Below are 20,586 nucleotides of genomic sequence, written 5' to 3'. Positions count from 1 at the left end.
GGCGGAACAGCTCTGGGCCGCCCAGAGCCCACGATGCGGCCAGGGAGTTCAAACTCCCGGTCCCAACGTGGGAGCAGCCCGCTGGACCCATCAATAAAGTTATTTCATCCATCCATTCCTCTATCCAGGCGCATTTCCGCCGTCGCCGTCACCGTGAGGTTCCGTATAAAGTCCAACGGCGATAAAATCGTCGCAGCGCGCCGTATTCTGTGTGTGCGAGTGAAAGCGTGCGAGGGTGAGCCGGCGTTCGCGGCTCAATCTCACGCACGGAAGGAAAGGAAGCGCGCCGTCTTCCGTCGCGAACAAATGCTCCGGGGTGAGGGTTGAGAGGGGGGGGGGGGGGCGGTCTACTCCGGGCACGGTGTAAGAATAAGCAAGAGAGGTGCTGACACTCTCCCCACAACGCGCGCGAAAGCGCCGCCCGCTCGCGTCCAGATTACGTTCGCCTCGATTACAGCTCGGTCGGCGCCGTCGTAGAGGGCGCTGCGGAATGCGGTCGCAGCCTCGGCAGCAAGGTGCGTGCTGCCGCTGCTTCGTCTTCCGGCTTGCATGTGCGGCCGCGCTGTTTTGAAGGCACGCTTTTTGTTCGCGTGCGTTTCATGAGCTTATGCTTGGGTATTGTCGCCACGGGCCCTCGACAAAAGTGGCAGCGGGCTTCTGAGGGGCGTTTGAAATGGCGAGAAAGTGCTTCGTTCCGAACTGCAATTCTGGATACCGGACTTGTGCGGAGCGTGTGCCTTATTCAAAGCGCCGTCTGACAGCGGTCGTCTACAGCGTGACCCCGTGCAAATCTGAGGGCAGAACGAACTCTAATACCTACCGACCATGTCTGCACCAAGTACTTTTCAGAGGATACGATATCGACGGCATATTACGCGGAGCTCGATAAAAGGATTCCCACCTTATTTCCGAACTATCCAAAGAACCTCACACGGTCAAATAAACCTCGAAAGCCGCTGCGTAAGAGGCAACCTCCTGTGTGCCACAGAAGTTCGTGCAAATTTTGCTGCATGGGCAAGATATATACTGGGTGGCTTAACTATCATGCACCAAGATTTCAAAATATGCAAATGTCACGTAGCTGGACAGAACCAAGGTAATGTTGTTTGCCGTCGCTTGAAGATACTCAGATTATATTTTTTTGCATTCCGCCTAATTACATAATTATTTTCATAATTGATTAATCAACTTTTCTAATGCTAAAATTGGATAAAAAGTGTGAACGAGAGAATTGTACAGCAACGTGGAAAACTCCCGATACAGCTTTCTGTTGCTCAATACGTGATACATAAATGTGTTTTCCGAGCGTGAAAGAAACCCGAGAACACACGCAAAATTGCCACGCGACTGGCCGCTCGAGGCACTTTGCGTGTATTCGTGGGCTTCTTTCACGCTCGGGAAAACACTTCTACCTAGCGCGTATTGAGCAATAGAAAGCTGTATCGGGGAGTATTTCATGTTGCTCTACAGTTTTCTCATTGACACTTTTAATCTAATTATAATATTTAAGAAGTCGAATAATTAATTAGGACTAATTATGTAATTAGGCGGAAGGTAAAAATCTGAGTATCTCCCAAGGGACGGCAACAACATTACTATGGTTCTGTCCAGCTACGTGGCATTTGCATATTTCTTAAATCTTTGTACTCCCGGCACAATGCTGCTGTTTTCTGTGCAGATGTGTGCCTAATTTTCAAATTTGTTCCATCCTGGCTACTGATTTCTTTTTACAATGCGCGTATGGTGTATATTACACGCTTGCATGTTTTTATTCAACATTTTTTCCCATTGTGGGAGTGTATGAGAGCGTAAGCGTCTGTCATGGCTATCCCCTATTAGAATTATCGAGCTGCTTCATGCACAACTTTTTTCGTATTGTGTCTTTGCAAAAAAACAAAAAAAAGTCTGTGGGATTATTATGTGGTGGGTTTAAGTGCTTTTGTGGACAGGCTGTAGCATGCATTGTAGAACAGGCTTACATTGGCAAATTCTCATATGCAATTTAATAAAAAAGAAAGTCACCTATTTTTTTTTAGATATTGCAAGAGCCACTCAGTCCTCATTGGAGGAAAGCCAAATGATTAATATACACGGTCTATGTTAAGTGGAATGGGAATAAAAAAGGCATTTGCTCAGGTTTTCATCAGTAAACTGTATTAGGGATCTTGTAATCCAAGATAAGACGCCTTCCTTCGTCCCGCCTAATAAATTCCCATTTCAAAGTGTTTTCACATAGCTGATGTGCATTCTCATCTTAAGTTCTAGCTATAAACAGCGACTTTGCTCTAGTGCGTTGCATATCGCAAGCTTGCGCCGTTTCATTTCTGCATTTATACCGCGGTCACACTGAATTCGCGCAACAATGCTTGAATGGTTTTCAGAGTGTGAATGGAAGCAGCGATAATCATGAAATACAACAGTTTTCGGTGCAGTCACTATTGTCATCTGATCGAGGTGTAGCACGCAGGCCACTGCTTTTTTTTTTAATGCTTGGATGAATGGCTAGACCGGACGAAACAAATTGTGCGCGCGAGCGGTACTTGAGTGGGCTTTGAGTCCTGCCCGATCGATCCGTGTTGACTTCTTTCACGCCCTGCGTAAGATACCTTCATGTTAGCGAAGCATTAAGCCTGGCACACTTATCACTGTAATCTGAAATAACGAATTTCCCGCGCGCTTTGAGTTTTACTCACTCCACTATGAAAGAAAATTTAGGGGAGCCAAAGCAATGTCAAGCCGCCGGCACCGCAAAGCTGGTGATGATGATGATGATTTATTGGCATCCCCTTTGAAACGGGGCGGCGACAAATAGTCAACTAGCCTGCTTGATTTAATCAGGTATACTATACATGTTCTTTATCTAGCATTTTTGTATACCTATCATTATTTTTCTTTTTCAAAAATTTACCTTGTACAGCTGCCTATGATTTTAAGAGATCAGGTCGCATCCATCTTTTCCCTACTTTTTTTCCACCAGTACTCTAATCGTCTCTTGCTGATCTCTACGGCTGATCTGTTTATGTTTCCTTCCACTTTAAACCCAAGCGCTTCTGGGAGTTGCACGTTACCTACGGTTCTCGCTGGGTGGATCCCGTCGCATTCCATTAGGATGTGCTGAGTGGTCTCTGGATCTTTACTGCAGCATACACATGTCTCATCTAATTCCGAATATTTGTTCCGATATGTTTTCGTCCTTAGGCAACCGGCTCGAGCCTCAAATAGCAAGGCACTGCCCTTTGTGTTATCGTACAGATTTTCCCTTCTAATTTCTTTCTTCTCATTCTTGTAAATCTCCATTGTCCTTTTCGTTTCCATTCTTTGCATCCAATTCACGGTCTCTATTTCTCTCACTTTCTTTCTGATGACCCCTGGTTGTCTATTTACAGTTTCGACTATCCTGTACTTGGTTGCCAACTTCCTTGACCTCTTCCTCCATTCTGTGTCCACGCTTTTCATGTAGAGATATTTGTGCACTTTAGCCGCCCATTTATTTTCATCCATGTTCCTGAGCCTTTCTTCAAAACTAATTTTGCTTTGTGCTTCTCTGACTTCAAAAGAGGCCCAACCCATGTCTCCATGCACTGCCTCATTTGTCGTATTACCGTGTGCTCCCAAAGCCAACTGGCCTACTGATCTTTGGTTAACTTCCAAACCCGCCAATATATCCGATTTTAAACATATAATGGCATTTGCGAATGTTAGCGCTGGCACCATTACTCCTTTCCAGATTTCACGCACCACCTCATACTTATTGTGGCCCCACAGTGCTCTGTGTTTCATTAATGCTGCATTCCGCTTCCCCTTTATTTTCAGATTATCTTGGTGGTTGCTTGAGTAATTCTTTCCTTCGTTTATGTGTACGCCGAGGTACTTATATTGCTTCACTATGGGTATTACTTGCTGTTGAATTGACACCACGAAGTTACTCGTGTGCTCATTAAAGATCATAATCCCTGATTTCTCTGTGCTAAACTTAAGGCCTAGATTTGTCGCTGCGTTCCCACAGATATTCGCAAGTATCTGTAAATCTTTTTTATTGTCCGCTAGTAGCACAATGTCGTCTGCGTACATCAGTCGGCTTCAGTCAGGATCTTCTGTTGCACCATTTGTCCATTACGCATGTAGGATAACTCAAACCTACTTCTCTGTTTTCCAGTCGTCTTTCTATGCCCTTGACGTAAAGCGTGAACAACAATGGTGACAGAGGGCATCCTTGCTTCAATCCTGGTGAATTCCCACCATTTCATTTCCTTTTCGACCTTCCCATGCCACTTGTACTTGGTTGTCTCGATATATCTCCCTCAGCAGCTCCACGAAATCGTCATCTATGCCTTCGTATTGAAGAATATCCCACAACAATTCCCTGTCTACGTTGTCATAAGCTCCTTTAATATCTAGAAATGCTATCCATAAAGGTCTTTTCTGAGCTACTGAAATCTCAATGCACTGAGTTAGTACAAACATATTGTCTTCTAAGCGTCTGCCTGGCCTGAACCCATTCTGTAGTTCCCCCAATACACCGTTTTCCTCCACCCACTTCGACAGTTCTAATTTTATGGCTTGCATTGCCATTCTATATATCACCGACGTTACTGTAACTGGCCTGTACGAGCTCGTCTTATCCTTATCTCCTTTGCCTTTGTAGATAAGATTCATCTTGCTTTCACGCCATCCAACGGGAATATTCTTTGTTCTAATCACTTGCTCTATGGCATCAGTCAGCAGTGCCTTGCTTTTTGGACCGAGGTTTTTGATTAGCGGTATTGGGATTTCATCGGGTCCTGCTGCCGTGTTGTTAGGGAAATTTTCTGCTGCCTTTTTCCAATAAAAGCTTTCTATGCTGAATTTTGATCTCTCAGGCCTCTCTGTTGTTGCTGGATCTGTTGTCTGAACTACGCTTTTTCTCGTACCGAAGTTATGCCTGATAACGTCTGTGATGTACAGCAGCGCATCATCGCCTTCATAGATGTTACCGTCTTCATCCCTTATAGCCGTTTGCGAGTTTCTAGTTGGAGCTCCGAGTGCTTTTATATGGTTCCAGAATCTTTTTGGGGCGCCTTTGTCTCTTTTGTGAATGTTATGCACCCAACGTTCACTTGCGCATTTAATTTTCTCTTGCACGAGCTCACTCGCAACCCTTTTCTTTTCTCGGTATGTATTCCATCTAAGGAGCACCTCTTCTTCTTGTAATCCCAACTTTTTGGCTTCTCGATGAACCCTAGATGCCTCTTTACGCTCTTCTATAGCTTGTTTAATTTCCTTGTTCCACCACTTACGTGGTTTCCTCTTTCCAATCCAACAATTGTATTGCCGTGTCCGCCTTATTCATGCTGCATAACCTCCACCAGTTCCTTATATTCCCAGACTGCTGTAAGAAAAGCCTCAATTTTCTTCTCTATGTTGTTTGCGATCTCTGTTATTTGCTCGTCATTCATTTTTAAAAACTCTGAGGCTATTGGTTCATGTTCTGCGCTGGTATCTCTCCCAAACTTTAATGCTAAACGTCTATGATCGCTTCCCAGGCTATTTTTTCCATTTTCGTCTATTATCATTTGGTCCAGTTGTTCGTAGACCATTTCTGAGACTAAGGCGTAGTCGATACATGACTGCCTGTTTCCGCATTGCCACGTTACCTGTCCATGACACTTATTCTCCCTGTTAACTACTATAAGGTTCTGTTGATCACACAAATCCAGCACTAGAGAGCCGTTGAAATCAGTATATCCGTCTAAATCGTCCATGTGCGCGTTCATATCTCCCACTAATATCACCTGGCCCGAGTTACTGAACTCATTAATATCGCTTCTAATGCAATCGACCAATTCCTTATTTTTTTCCCTGCTATCACTACCTGTCCATAGGTAAGCTACTCCCAGCCACGTCTTTTTACCTTGCCATGTACCACTAATCCATAAATGCTCTTTACATGTCTCGTTTACCCTTCGCCACTTCAGACCTCGCCTAATTAGTACGCCTACGCCTCCGCCTTTCCTTGACCCGGTCATTCTGTTGCACCCTTCCCATACAAAGTTGTCAATAACAGGCGGCTGCTCCAAATCTCGTAGATGCGTTTCGGTCAAGGCGTACACACTAATCGCTTCATCATTCAGTTTCGTTTGAATTTCCAGCCATTTTTCCTGCTTACGACCACCCTGCATGTTAATGTAGCAAATTTTACCTTCTCTATTCTTATCCTTTCTGCGTCTTTTCCTGACTCCTGGTCGCCTAATTCTGCCCTTTACAGGTGTTTCGCTATGTTCAATACTTAATCCTGCTTCCTGATTGCCTGGGGACCGCCTAAAAAAGCTACAGCTCGTGCCGCGAATCGACTTCCGACCGGTGTTGCTACACTTTCACTAAAATGTATCCCGTCACGCACAAAAGCGCCTTCGCGGCCTGCTCGGTGCACTTCACGGTTGATGTGAATGACCGTAAAATTCATTGCTTTAGCTAGAGTCCAAATTTCCCTGTTTACTGCAAGAACTGCCCTTTCAATTTTATAACCCTGCCTTTCAACCTCTGGCACCGTGCACACCGCGATTTGTACTTCTTTTGAAACATTCCGCAGGTCGGTGACCCCTTTGGCTATTTGCTTTGTGATTCCTGCTCCTCGTCCGTTCAGTACGTCAATCACTCCGCCCATTATCACCACTAGGTGTCTCTCCTCCATTGTGTCCGCCTTCGCGATCACCTCTCTAATCGGCTTTCCCGGAAGCGCGCTAACCTGGACTCGTTCGTCTGCCCCTACCCTCTCTGCTATCGCCGGTTCTACTTTACGCATGTTGGAATCCCCAACAAAAACAACTCGACGCTTTCCTTCCCCCTCACCGCCGAAAGCTGCCCCCGAAGTCACAATGCCCTCCCCTCCTTTCTTATCCTTGCCCTTGGCTTTGTTTTCTTCCCCGGCCGCGTCAGTGGTATCCCCTTCGTGACTATCACTGACGTTTGCGCCACTGCTTACCGGTGTGGCGGGTTCGGCTGTCTCTGCACTCGCATCGGAGCCAGCTCCGTTCGCGCTGCTCGCCTCGATGCGTTCATCATTGCTTTGCAGAATGGTGGCGCTCAGCTGGATTTCTGCGTTAGCTAGCTTTTCTTCTGCCTCCTTCCTCTGCTTCTGCTCGATTTGAAGTTCCTTTTCTAGCTTTCCAACCCGCTTAGCTAACTTATCCTTGTCTTGCTCTAGGCGGTCTAGCCGCGACCCTAGCACACACATCCTACAGATAAAATCTGCACCATTCGCTTCGCGTGCTGATTTAAACCGCGTTTCTTCCAGCGCGTAGGAACGCTCGCACTCAGAACAACGCACGCGTGGGTTCCCCCTAGTACCAACCATCATCTCGTACTAACAAGGCGTAGATGTGGAAAAGAAAAAAAAAGAAAAAATTTCTTTACCTACTTTTATCTAAGCGAGAAGACCAAGAAAGTGAGAAAGCATTAAAATAATTTATAAAGATTGTTTGGCTAAGCTAACCCTCCTAAAAAAACCAAAAAGTGAAGTATAAAATAACAAAACTTATCTCTTTGGCACGCTGCTCCTGCTGCGCTGAAATGGCACCTCGACTCGACACGTCCGCTCCCGTCGGCTTCACTCGTGAGAGTGAAGCCGTGAGGGACCGTTCACAGCGGCGCCATCTATCAGCTCGCAGTAGAGCTACTTGGTGTGCCCGCGCGCTGCCGAACATAATCTGGACGCTCGCGCGCGCGCAGTGTCAACACCTAAATGTTCTTACACCGTGACTCCGGGCTGCCGCGAAAACAGCTCACGGCAGACTGCGTCCTCGACACTGTGCGCCGTGCGCTGCGTTTTTCTGGGTTAACGCTGATGCGAGACGCAGCACGAAGGTCAATTCACTCTCTGCCTGGCTTGTTTACTCCATCGTTTTGACAGTTGCCGCGGTCATCGAGTGAGATGTGTTCATGTTTGCTTGTGAGCGCATGACACCATGCTTGTTTGAAGTTTGAAGTTTATTACGAATTTGACAACACATGATTGTCACGGCGCCGGAGCAAAAGGCGAGACTATGCAAGCCTGACTAGGCATACTATAGGCTGAGCTAGTATGCGTATGTTTACAAGTTCATACGGCCGATAAACTACTACCATTTCTTTGTATAGCTGTCCACTAATTTACAGTCGCAATTGATGCTTCACCTTTCGGGCGAAACTGATACTTTTCTTACTTTTTTCATGCTCACGATAAGCATAAAGGGAATCGGGCCTTAGATCACGCCCGCCTGATCACATACGGACTTGACATAGAGAAACATGCCTTCATGAAAATGATATACAGACAAGAATATTGTTGATTTAAAAATGAAATTCCACTCGCAGCATCAAAACATTACTTTATTTAGGAACACCAGGGGGACATTTCGCAGGGACAATTATGCAAACAAATTGGCCCGGTTCAACATAACACGACACAAGGGAAACAAAAACTGTTGTCGTTTTAGTATTTAATTATGCCCGTAAATTATTTACAAAACTTTCCAGATGGCAAGGGTTTGTTCCTGTCTGCAACTCGAACTCCGTGTCAAGAACGATCACAAAGATCTAAATCGCACTGCTTGGTCGGCGTAAAGGGAAATTTGATGCATTGCACATGATTCAAGACTTTACCGTTATTTTATACATGGTACGTCGGAAAAGCATGCAGTGCATATCGCAATTTCAGGCACATTTCAGAATGTCACGTTGGTTTTTGTCAGTTAAGATGTACTACTAACGCTAATTACGCTAGTTAATACATATTGAAGAGGTAGAATTTGTAGATGTTATGCTTTTTTTGTCTCCACTTTCTTATTTCCCGTATAATTATGGGGGTGAGAACCAATCAAATCGAATTGAACATTCGCTGCAATTTGAGCTTTCCTTTTTCGTATACGCAACAATTTTTTTACTTTCTCTTTTACTTTTCCCAAGAAGAGAATTTCCGAATTTCACGAGCATTGGAATACAAATAGTAAGAGTTAAGTTTCCACTTAGTGGACAACACTGTTATGTCCAGACGTGAGACTTGACAATTGCTACAGTCGCTCAGGCAACTCAGGGTGGACTGCGCAAATGCGCGCCGACCTGCACGTCACAATTGACTTGAATTGACAAGCTTCCAGCTGCTAATGTGGAAGCTTGATGGCGCTCGTACCGCTTTCCCTAATGCTTTATGCAAATTTTTTATTGTACGAATTTTTGCTTGAAGCGAGAGTTTGCGCTGTACTGGAAGGTACCTACCTGTACGGGAGGCTAACAATATTCAAAATTATTTCTACCGCACTTGCCGAGAAGAAACTAGAATTGGTGTTTAGTTCAAAGGAATGCCTTTCTACCAATGTGACGCTGTTTCCCCGCAGGTCATTTAAAAGCCAAAGCATGAAAGACGGTTTCACATGAATGGATACGCCTGCGTGAGTTTCTTGGAAGTAATCGAATGCATTGATACCGCTGTTTGCAAAGCATCGTTATCTGAGGCAGAGATAAGGAAACCCGAAGTGTTTACATTTCTGTTCCTTTTAATATTTATAGTGAGCATGAAAAAAATCGCACTTTCGCCCGAAAGCCGAAGTATCGATTGCGATAGGAAATTAGTGGACAGCTATACGAAATAAGGGTAGTAGCTTCATCGGCCGTATAAACTTGTAAACATAGGCATACTAACTAAATTAACAAGCACGGTGGCACGCACGCTCAAGCCAACATGAATGCATGTCACTCGAGGACCGCGGAAAGTCGATGTCTAAACGTTGTAGGGAGTAATCGTGGCAGCAGCAGCGAGCGAATTCACCTTCATGTCGTGGCTCGCATCAACGCGACCTAAGCAGCGAAAACACGGCGCAGGGAGGACTCTGCCCCCGCCGGAGATGGCTTTCAAGATACAACCGCCCGGCCGGGCGCGCGCGGCGTAGAACGCCCCGCTCCTCCCCACCCTCTCCAAGGAGCCTTGCTGCCTGGCGTGCGCGTGCGCAGAAGAACGCCCCCTACCCCCTTGCTACTCACCCTCTGGAGGCTTGCGCGCAACTGGAAGACCGCGTGCTTCCTTCCCGCTTCCGGCCCTTGCGTGCGCGAGGTTGAGCCCCGATCGCCGGCTCATCGTCGCAGGTTTTCACTCGCGCGTAAGCATACGGCGCACGGCGACGATCTTATAGCCCGTGGACTTTACACGGAACCTCACGGCGACGCCGATGGCAGAAATGCGCCTGGAGTGTCCCTATAAGTGCTATCTCTATAAAAATAATTCATGTCGTAAGTGTTTACTTATGCTAAGCTTCATGTCACAGCTGAAGCGCTCCTCGTCTAGCTCCCCTCCCTTCCTCTAAAAATAGAACGAAAGTGTTTTCTCATCGTCAACGATCTCGTATTTGCCTAATCGACATCGCACTTGGAAAAAAAACATGGCATAATAAGGCGTCATCATTTTTACCAGTATGCAATAGTTCTGAAGCACGTTTGCTCAGCGAGTAAAAAAAATTATTCTCACAGTTTGCGCGCCATTTATTGTGCGCCTATCAAATGAAATCAATATTTATTCATCTCAAGAAAAAAAAGGGGGCGGGAAAAAGCTGCTCAACTGCAGCTTGTATAAGCCCTATATATATTCAGGACAATCTAAAAATGGTCGGTCAGACTCGGCCGAATTCTGAGAGGTTGTGACCAAACGCTGCAAAACAATCCATCTCGACTGTTGTAGTTAAATAAAATTTGGTATCCTAGACATAGCCCCCATAAAAGTGTCTGATTTAGCCGGTTTGCATATTTATTAATATCGTGGTCTGCAACCATCCCTTGCGTGGTTGTTTTTTTTTCTTCTTTTTCGTTTTCTTTTTTTTTTGGAGGTGCTTCTTTATAGCCCTCTTGAGGCTTGCCACAGAGGCCTTTCTAGTGAGGATTTTAATGCCCCTATTAATGTTTAGATCTGCAATGCAGATTTCTGCTGACATTGTTGTCTCTCCAAGCAACACTTCGTGCGGTAATTGTGCGTAATGGTCTGTGCGCGGTTCACTGTCCTCGAGCGTAATATTTCATGCTCTAAATGTATGCAAATGCGTTTCGTGATAGACTTTGTACCAGGTACACATTTTTTTCGCCATATGTGCTCTGCTGTCAGGCTTTTCATGGTGTAGTGGGTGATTCACCCATCGTGTATGGACCTTCGATCGTGATGCTGCATTTCATCTGATGAATGAATGAAAGTCCGAGGCATGAACACCAAGTAATTGCGCGACAGTTTGATTTCTCAATTGCGTCTAAAGTTCAATGTATTAGTGGCATTCTGGCGGGGAAACTAGTCCTCACCGTCTTTTAGGCAGCTTCCGCTGGCATCACACACGAGCTTTCAGCCAGTGCTTTCGTCTCGGCGTACGGGCCCTCGTGAGCACGTGTGGCTCCATCTAGAATCACGCCGACGCTTCCCGTGTAGACGAGGTACGTTACACTCTCTTCCAGGCAGGCGTCCACCACGTTCCGTGTACCTGCACACTGCAATACCTTACGAGCCTGCACACAGGGTCATGGCAATGATCCCACCCAACATTCTATAGATGAAGCACTGAAAACAGGAGCTCAACTAGTGCAGAAGTCCTAGCACTCGTGCATTACTTATGTTTCTATTAGCGGTGTTCGGATAGCAAATTATGTCATACAATCGAATACAAGCATTCGAGAAAAAACTACTTGCATATATCAAATCACATTTCCTATATTCTAACTTTTATAAAGTGAAATGAAAAGTGTTCTGATACATGTAATGCTGTTAACATCTTATGTTAGGTCATCTCAGAAGCTTGTAAATTAAAAATAAAGGCAAGTATGATCATACTCAGTGCCCGAAACCGATGATCGGTAATGAAAAAAAAAAAACAATGAACCAGCACGTTCAATATGCAGTTATAAAAGTGCAGTATTTAAATAAAGGAGCTAAGGGTGCAGTACTACATCACCACGCAACGCATTGAAGGAATCCAAGCATAGTGAGAGTGACAAGTGATAAATTGCTTTGTATAACTAGAGACAGCGAATTCTTAAGCTCTTTAAAGCGAGACATACCTACTGAACGGCTGCTAACTATTGAGCAGAAGTTACTTCCACGATGCAGTTCAAGAACTTGGTCATCCGCTGTACAACCGGCGGTTCTCTTGCAGCAGAATAATTCAAAACGCCTCCGTCTACATCAGCATTTCTCCCTGTAGACTGCAAGAACTGTTGTTGTCCTTTATATCATGATATAAACACTCTGATATGGTAAAATTTAATGGAGATGTGAGCAGCAAGCCAACCCATGAACCCCGAAACGTAGCTGCGCATGTGCGGCAATGGTCCACGAGTACGTTTAGATGACGCAGCATATACCAAAGCGCTTCATTCTGCCGTGATTACACATCGAAGGAATGGAACTTTCGGAGCCCTTATTACTGTTGGGAATGTTCATAAAGCATCATCTAATATGGTATTACAGTAATTTTGTTAGAACTGATGTTCACGGCTTTGCATGCTGTTTTTAATGTGCTGTGTGGTAACGCTGTATCTAACAATTCCTCAGCTAAGAAACTATAATTAGCCTTCAATGCGTGTATTCTAATATTACTCCATTATTTTTTCCGTAGCACTGTCCCGTCTCTATTGCTGACAGGGCAAGTAAACGAAAAGTACGAATAACATACGCAGAAACTGTCAAACAACCAGGTCAACTGCGTGCTGTTCAACACTTCGAACGATGATCCGCAACGTGAAAGAGCTCACAAAATACCAGCTGTCGAGCGGAGAATAACGAGCAAACAAATACGCCATCGCTCTATCGAGTGGATTTTACACGGTTTTCTGTGAACATAAAAATTGATTTCGTACTTCAGATACGCTTCTCCACTGCATATGACTGAGCGTGGCCTACACACATCGTTCTTTGCACCGCTTGACAAAGGAGGCAACCTCCAACTGTGCCTACTCTGAACGCCCCAGACGCTTAATTCTGTGGACGATGATTATGATGATCTGTAGGGTTTTATTCGCGCAAGGGCCAATCATGGCTAAAGAGCTCATCGCCGTGGTGTAAAAATATACTCGATGCTGCTATTACCGAAAAAGGGTAACCTCGCCGACAGTGACAATGTAACCTGGTTGATTAGGGGCCCAAAAATGGCAGTAAAATGTATACGTTCGTATTAAAATAATGGTAATCACTTGGGGGTGTGCAAAGAACCTTAACGATATACTTGAAGGAATTGTATATTAAAATATATAAATGCCAGCAGCACTACTACCTCACGGATGCCCTTAAATCCAAGGACCTGAAGGCACGTGCTCTACAAAAGGCTAAAATCGCAGCAGCAGCCTCTGGCGAGACGCTTCTTTGACAGCACTTGCTCATTGATTGTCAAAAATATTACCAACAGCGAGTCCACTTTCGTATCCTATCCTGGAAAAAGTTCGTGGCGTGAGCCTTTCTGGGCTTGCTTTGCTTCAAGTTTGCGTCGATAAAGATTCCCTTATTAGCGTCGATCGGATGGAGCGAAATAGGACCAAAATAAAAGAGAAATTGTGGTACTGGTTCCACTGATAACTTCAGAAAAGTACACACGATCACACTAAAGACACTACTATCATTGACTTTGTACTTTGGTAAGTGTGTCGAGTCAGCCTCTAGAGTCTGTAAAAGAGTACGTTTATCTAGGTCAGTTACTCACAGGGGACCCTGATCATGAAAAGCAAACTTAGAGAAGAATAAAGTTGCGTTGGAGTGTATACGTCAGGCATTGCCAAGTCCTGACTGGGAGCTTACCACTGTCGTTGAAAAGAAAAGTATACAATCATTGCATTCTACCGGAGCTATCATATGGAGCAGAAACTTGGAGGTTAGCAAATAAGCTCGACAACAAGTTGAGGACCGTACAAAGAGCGATGGAGCAAAACATGTAAGGTCTAACGTTGAGAGACAAGAAGAAAGCTGTGTGGATCAGAGAGCAAACGGACATTGCAGATATTCTAGTTGACATTAGGGCAACGAAATGGAGCTGGGCAGGCCATGTAATGCGTAGGATAGATAACCGGCGTACCCTTAGAGTTACAGAATGGATACCAAGAGAAGGCAAGCGCAGTCGAGGACGGCAGAAAACTACGTGGGGTGCTGAAGTTAGGAACTTTGCAGGCGCAAGTTGGAATCGGCTAGCGCAAGACAGGGGTTATTGGAAATCGCGGGGAGAGACCTTCGTCCTGCAGTGGACATAAATATAGGCTGCTGCTGATGATCATGAAGCGTGTTTGATTCCAGCTTCTCGCACCTTTCATATAGGTATCAGAAAGTAAATCTCCCTCTGTGTCGTGGTACCAACCCTGCACGTTGACTTTTTCCATCGCATCTGCGTCTTCGATGAGAGTGACAGGAACAAGCGCTGCGCAGTGGATCACCGCGTCGACGCCCTTCATGGCTTCCCGCACGGCTTGTTTGTCACACACGCTCGCCACCACCTGCTTCATCACCTTGGTCATCGGGTGCCCTGCCCATAGAAATATAGCAGTGATCAAGCCAAAACCAGCCAGTAGTCGTAAATTCTGGAGTCGCATGATTGTACGTTACCTCACTGAAACTTCGGTATGGAGACGAGAGTTGCCTTTTTAACTATTTTTATACGCATTACGACGAAAGCTTACTACAACAATATGTAGCCAGCAAAGTTCCTTTCAGCGCTAGTTCTATGCTTGAGCTTGGTGTATTTCGCCGATAAGATGCGCAGGAGACGTAAGCTTACGATTTTTGCGAGTGCAATTGCAGTTCGTGTACTTTTTAGGAGCCGATTATCTCTAAATAGATTTGCCACACTTGTGAATGCAAGTACTTTATACTTGAATCTGTGACTTACAGAACTTTCTTGAGCCCTGGTGCCTCCTGGTGGAGCTAACAACCAACTTCACAAGGTGTTCGTTAGCCAGTTTTCATATAATGACATCCAATGTGTTCATTTAAAAGTAAACAAAAACTGATATTTCTACTAGCAGGCCTTCAAGTAATTTTCGTTTAAGAAAATGATCAAACAGTCCTGACATTGCGTCCGCCTTCACAGCTAATCATTTAATATTTTAATGCGTACAATATGGCAAGGCGAAGTAAGCGGACTAATGATGAGGAATATCGACATCCTTCGCATGCAGCCAGGATTTTTTACTCACGAATGACAGCAGCCAAACGTTCCTACGTGGCAGACATACATACACTAACTGGCTTGACTTAGCTGCCTGTCTCCCATTCGCTCTCGAAATGTATGAAATTGTTTTCCGTAGCTTCCTATCAAAAGCTACGGAAAAGAAGTAAGGATAAGAAGTTATATTTAAAAGATAGCTTCTTATCTAACGAACTTAAGGAAGGCTTACTTACGGCTCTTCCAACTTCTGTCGCGGCGGCTTCTATATTCAATCTGTTCTGGCCATGTGCGTCTCTATGAATCACTATGGTGCTACTCAAGAGGGCGGTGCAACCACATTCAGAACAGTGTTGCCAAAAAGTCATCCCTACCATTCTGAAGTTTTTATGGCGCTCTTGAAGACTCACTTGAGACACCGACCAGTGTCACCGACCAGTACCACATACTTTTGAACAGATGAGATGGGGGCGTTATATGTACACAACATCGTCACGGCAGTCGACGGACGAAATCCTATGTTTGGCGTATGCAAACTCGTCTGTCTCTTAAAACAAGTTTCAGAGGTGTAAAATCTGACCAATAAGCGTTGTTTATAATTACCGCGCAGAGCTAGTCGCCTATACACAGGTACTAAATGATCTGGCATTCAGTAATATTTTAGAAGTCTAATAAATTGCCAAGTCTAGCAAACTTACTTGTTTTGCCATGTCGCTTAATAATCAATATTCAGAGTTCCAGACTATATGTCCATCTCGTTCCGACTCCATTCCGGAATCTCAGGCTGTCATTTCGTTGCCATTCCTCTGTCCAACTACAACGACAACCAGCTTTCCATTTATATAAAGTGCTATTATTGAAACAGCCCTTTCGTAAGGTTTGACAGGCGATTTTCAGTCAAGTATTCATGCAGAACACGAAGAGAATGGTAGAAAAATCTATGCAGCGACGAGATGAGGCGATTTGTGTGTGAGTTCTGTAGACGCAAGATGAATGGCGGTAGTCTGCTCCCACCACTCCCACATCGTAAGAAGGAAGATAGGGATGTGGCGAGAGAACCAGGAACGAGACAGTGCGCAATAAAGAGAAGGTGATTGGCCGAACCGCTTGTCTTTCTGCTTGAATGGCTTTGTCTGCTCTTGTGACAGAGCCTGCTTCACACAAACCGATCGCTCTCGCCTTTTCAGAGTCCTTTGTTATGACGGTGATACTGAAGTGCTACACGTTACCCATTCGGTTTTCGAACGGCCTATTGTCGAAGAGGCGGACTTCTTGTATGCCAGGATGGCCCTGCAGCTCACGCACCACATGATGACCGAGCATTCCGCTCGAGCCGGTGACCAGGACAACCCTGAGAGGTCCGTGGGTCCCAGCTACGCTGCATTGTCAGAAACGTCACAAGTCCATCGTTACGTGGAAAGATGCGCACCAACTACCAGCTTCATTTCCGCTTGACCTCAAATAGAGACGACGCTGAGACGACTTTTTAGATGATCTCTAAAAGGTCGTCTCACTAATCTGAGGAGAACAGAGTGCAAATATAACAGCACGAAACACGAAAATCGCGCTATAGACCTCATAAGAGCTAAGCTGTCGTACTGACAGCAAGCCTTATACTGCACTTACTGAAATTGTTTTGTCCAATATCGCCTGCAATGTAAACTCCCAGGAACACACAGTAATATTCTTGAGCCTGAAAAGTTCACGCACAATAAAAGCAGTGCAAAAATAACGGCAACACAAGACAGAGAAGTACACATGACAGGCGCTTAACTAACAACTGACTGGTGTATTGCACACAGGAAAGGATAAACACAAATGGTCCGTCTGTGAGCGCCCCATCGTGCTACTTGTATTTGCCGCATCTTGCATTTGCCGCAATCGTGCAGTTTGACAGATGGGGCGAATGTGAAACGTTCATGGTTTTTCTTCATGTGAAGAGCTTCAACAATTTCACTTGCTTTTGGATCCACGTGCCTGAATATGGCGTGCGTTCTTTAAAAAACTGTTTAAAGCTACATGAACGACAATGTGCTAACCGATTTTATGAAGGTGTGCCCTTTAATTCTTGTTGTGCTGGCGTAACTTTTCATGAAGGCAGGCGTTAAAGTATTATTTGCTTTGTGCAATAAACCAGTCAGTTGTTAGTTCAGTGCCTTTCGGCAACATCGCAAAGATAACGGCAACACTGCCTTGTGTTGCCGTTATCTTTGCGCGGCTTTTGCTCTGAAGATCAACCAGCTGGCACAGTTTTCCACTCTATTGCAGTTCATTTGTTGTTCAACGGGCTCTTTTGCTCGAGAAAACATTGACTTCTCCAGTGATGCTGTGTTGTCTCTCACGGACGTCCGCATTTCGCGTGCTCAGGCAGCGTCCTGGTATGCGAGGGCTTTCATCTGCTCCCCTGGAGTTCATGTTTTCTGTGGCTTTCTGCAGCCTTCTCCAAGCCATGTTCACGGCCTTTTCCGCCTGCTTCGTTCGGAGTGATGGCTGCAGGCTAGGCTTTTTGGTGACTGCCTTCTCATTTGTCTGTCCCACGCTGGCCAGGGTTGGCACCTATGATTTCATGCTGACTGGTGCAGGACGACGGATCCCTTTGTGGAATTCCGATGCAATAATGTTCGCCCAGCTTTGCCTCCCGAAAAGAAGCAGATTGGCCAAAAGAACGACGTGATGGCCCTTGGTGACCACAATTTTCCCGAAAAGCATCGTAGTGTCTTCGAACTTGAACCAAAATTCTGTTTCGAGCCCCAGCTTTCAGTGCCTGATAAGCTGGCCCTGTCTGGCAGCATATCGCACCGAGTTTCTGACTAGGAGCGCCCTTGATGCCAAAAGACACTTGTTTCAGCCTTGACCCAGCATCCAGGTATACCATTTTGTGCAGAACAATTTTGTACTCTTACATGCAGTCTGATAAAGATTTCTTCGTCGTCTTCTCCTACGTGCAGTTTGGTGAAAAAGCTGTGAGTGTTGTTAAACAGAATTTTATCCCAGTTTCAATCAATCCTGCTCTTGTTAAAAAGCAGAATTTAACCTTCCTGCTAGAGATTGGCTTTGAGCATCTCGCCTCGTCCATTAAAAAGGCCAAAGATGCTAGGCCTAGCATTTTCTTTGCTGCGAAAACGAACAAGTGTAACATCCCTTTCCACTCCATTGTCACTGAACGCCATACCTTGCAACATGTTTCCGGTTACCTCAAAATGCACCTTTCCTCAATGCACATAGATCCCTTTCTTATCCTTAGTTCTAACAACCTAACTGATTACCTGCTTTCTCAGAACCATTGTTCTTGTTCCAACCAACTCTCTCAATTCTGCCTGAAGTGAGTCTTGCTACCACAAAAGGGAACACAGCTTCCGGGAACGAAAGCTATGTTCTAACGAACGCCGGCTCCTCGATTTCACCTTTATCGTGCGTTTCTTTTACGCTGCTCGAATGAGTGAAGCTGTCCGCACCTCAGCTTAGCCCACGCAGAAGACCTACCCCTATGCCGAAAAAGTTAGCAGTAATCCCATACGGTCACGGGCTTGCACATCGGCTTAAGAAGATTGCCGAAGGCTTTGACATAAATGTTGTTTTTTTCAGCTAAGGGATAAGTCGGAAGAGCCGCAGTAGTGAGGCAAAGAACACGCTAGTCACGGAGGCACCTGTGTTCTGTTAACAATCGTAATCGATTTGTGACCTGTGCATGTGGTGTTGTTTGTAGCATCCGACTATTGCGTGGAAGAATGTATATTGGACATACTGGCGCCTGCCTTAACTAAAGGTTACACAACCGTAACCACAATTTAAAGGGCACAGCTTCACCACATCTGTAACCACATTGCCGTTCCCGCAGAATTAAATCATCTTTTAAAAGAACGCATGTCACTTTATGGACGTGAATCAAAAAGCACGTGAAGTCTTTGAAGCTCTCTACAAAAAGAAGCACCATGAATATCGCATTTTCGTCCCATCTATCAACCTGCACGGGTGGTGAAATCAACCTCCTCGAAAGATATGGCAAATACCAGTAGCGTGAGGGTGCGCGCGCAGACGGACTGTTTGTATTTATCCTTTCCTGTGCGCAATAAACCAGTCATTTGTTAGTTCAGCATCTGTCCTGTGCATTTCTCTGTCTTGTGTTGCTGTTTTTTTTACGCTGCTTTTACTGTGAGGATCAACCAACTAGCCCAGTGTTACACTCTATTAGAATTTACACATACAGCACATACAACGCGAATGCATAGTTTCGTGCATACTGTCGTGTGCACTAAGACACTTGCCAGGACGAGCCTTCATTTATAGCGACTCTATATTGCACACTTCACAGCAAGGCGAAGACGACGCAACTTCCCTGCAAGGCCTGGACAATGGTTGCTTCAATGCTTGAGAGATCGCTAATTGAGGTAGCGGCGAGCGGCGCCATTTTGTGCCGGGGCTGCAGGAGATGCGAAGAATAGGCCGCGGATAGCGACCTCAAGAACGACATTATAATAGGCGAGGAGTATCAGGGGCGTAATATATAAAGTGGTAGACCACTGCACCAGACAGAACACATTTCAAACTAATACCGCCTATTGCAAATCGCTGTGCACAAACCGTGCTGGCGTAGTGGCTACGGCGTTGTCCTGCTAAGCCCCAGGGTGCGGGATCGAGTCCTGGCCATGGCTACCGCATTTTAGTGGGTGTGAAATGGAAGAACGACTGTGTACTGTGCATTGGGTGCATGTTGAAGAATTCCAGGTGATAAAAATTAATCCGGAGTCCCTCACAACGGCGTGCGTCATAATCAAATCTTAGTTTTAGCAGCTAAAACCCCAAAATTTATGATTTTTTATATCGCTGTGTGGCGCATCGGGAAAACGAAAACAAGAGGTAATGCGCCCTGCAGCTATCACGACTTCGGCAGTGACGCCTGGTCAAATTCAGGCGGATTCGCGCTAGTCGCCATACAGCATGCAAAAAGAATTCTCCCGCATCACTTTGTTATGCATAAGTTCTGGAAGCGTTCTGATACGTTTAGTTTTCTTTAGTTCGAGTAGATTTCTTTATGAACTTAAAGTGTGGACACGCCAATAATGTTCCAGAGTTTGAGTAATAGAAATACTGGAACACGAAGAACTATAACATTATTTATGACTTGTAATCTCTATGTTCGATTCTCAACTTCCGCTCTGTTTAGTAGCTAGTCGAGGCTCAAGTTAATCTGATACAATTTTAGGCTTAGGCACCAGAGTGTAATTACCTGAGGACAGCGTCAAAACGCCACAAGAGCGAACAACGTGTTTTTCGCAGAGTCCTCAAGTATTCACGTAAATATGCACCAATGAGATCAGTTAGCAACGATTTTGCAGCTTAGTGCACCGTCTTTCACAAAGCTCTAGCTGTTGTGTAGCTCTGGCCTTTTTGCAAACCATTTGCATCCCTTCTCTGGATTCTTTTTTACAGTGAAGCTGTACATGGCTAGTTTCCAGCGGATCGA

General features: G+C 45.2%; 1 protein-coding gene across 1 annotated transcript in view; it reads right to left on the bottom strand.

The window, feature by feature from the left end:
- The window catches only part of LOC125944223 (uncharacterized), a 36,367-nt gene extending 21,904 nt beyond the window's left edge, over positions 1-14,463 (bottom strand). Inside the window, exons 1-3 of the mRNA XM_049664548.1 lie at positions 14,319-14,463; positions 11,302-11,465; positions 5,574-5,583 (exon numbers count right to left, since the gene is read on the bottom strand). Of these exons, the coding sequence (XP_049520505.1) occupies positions 5,574-5,583; positions 11,302-11,465; positions 14,319-14,463 (319 nt within the window). The remainder of the gene's footprint in view (positions 1-5,573; positions 5,584-11,301; positions 11,466-14,318) is intronic.
- Positions 14,464-20,586: the final 6,123 nt, after the last annotated feature.

The sequence above is a fragment of the Dermacentor silvarum genome, chromosome 3 (genome assembly GCF_013339745.2).
Source record: "Dermacentor silvarum isolate Dsil-2018 chromosome 3, BIME_Dsil_1.4, whole genome shotgun sequence".
NCBI classification, from domain to species: domain Eukaryota; kingdom Metazoa; phylum Arthropoda; class Arachnida; order Ixodida; family Ixodidae; genus Dermacentor; species Dermacentor silvarum.
The sequence above is the reverse complement of the archived record's forward strand: the minus strand, read 5'-3'. Positions and strand labels throughout refer to the sequence as shown.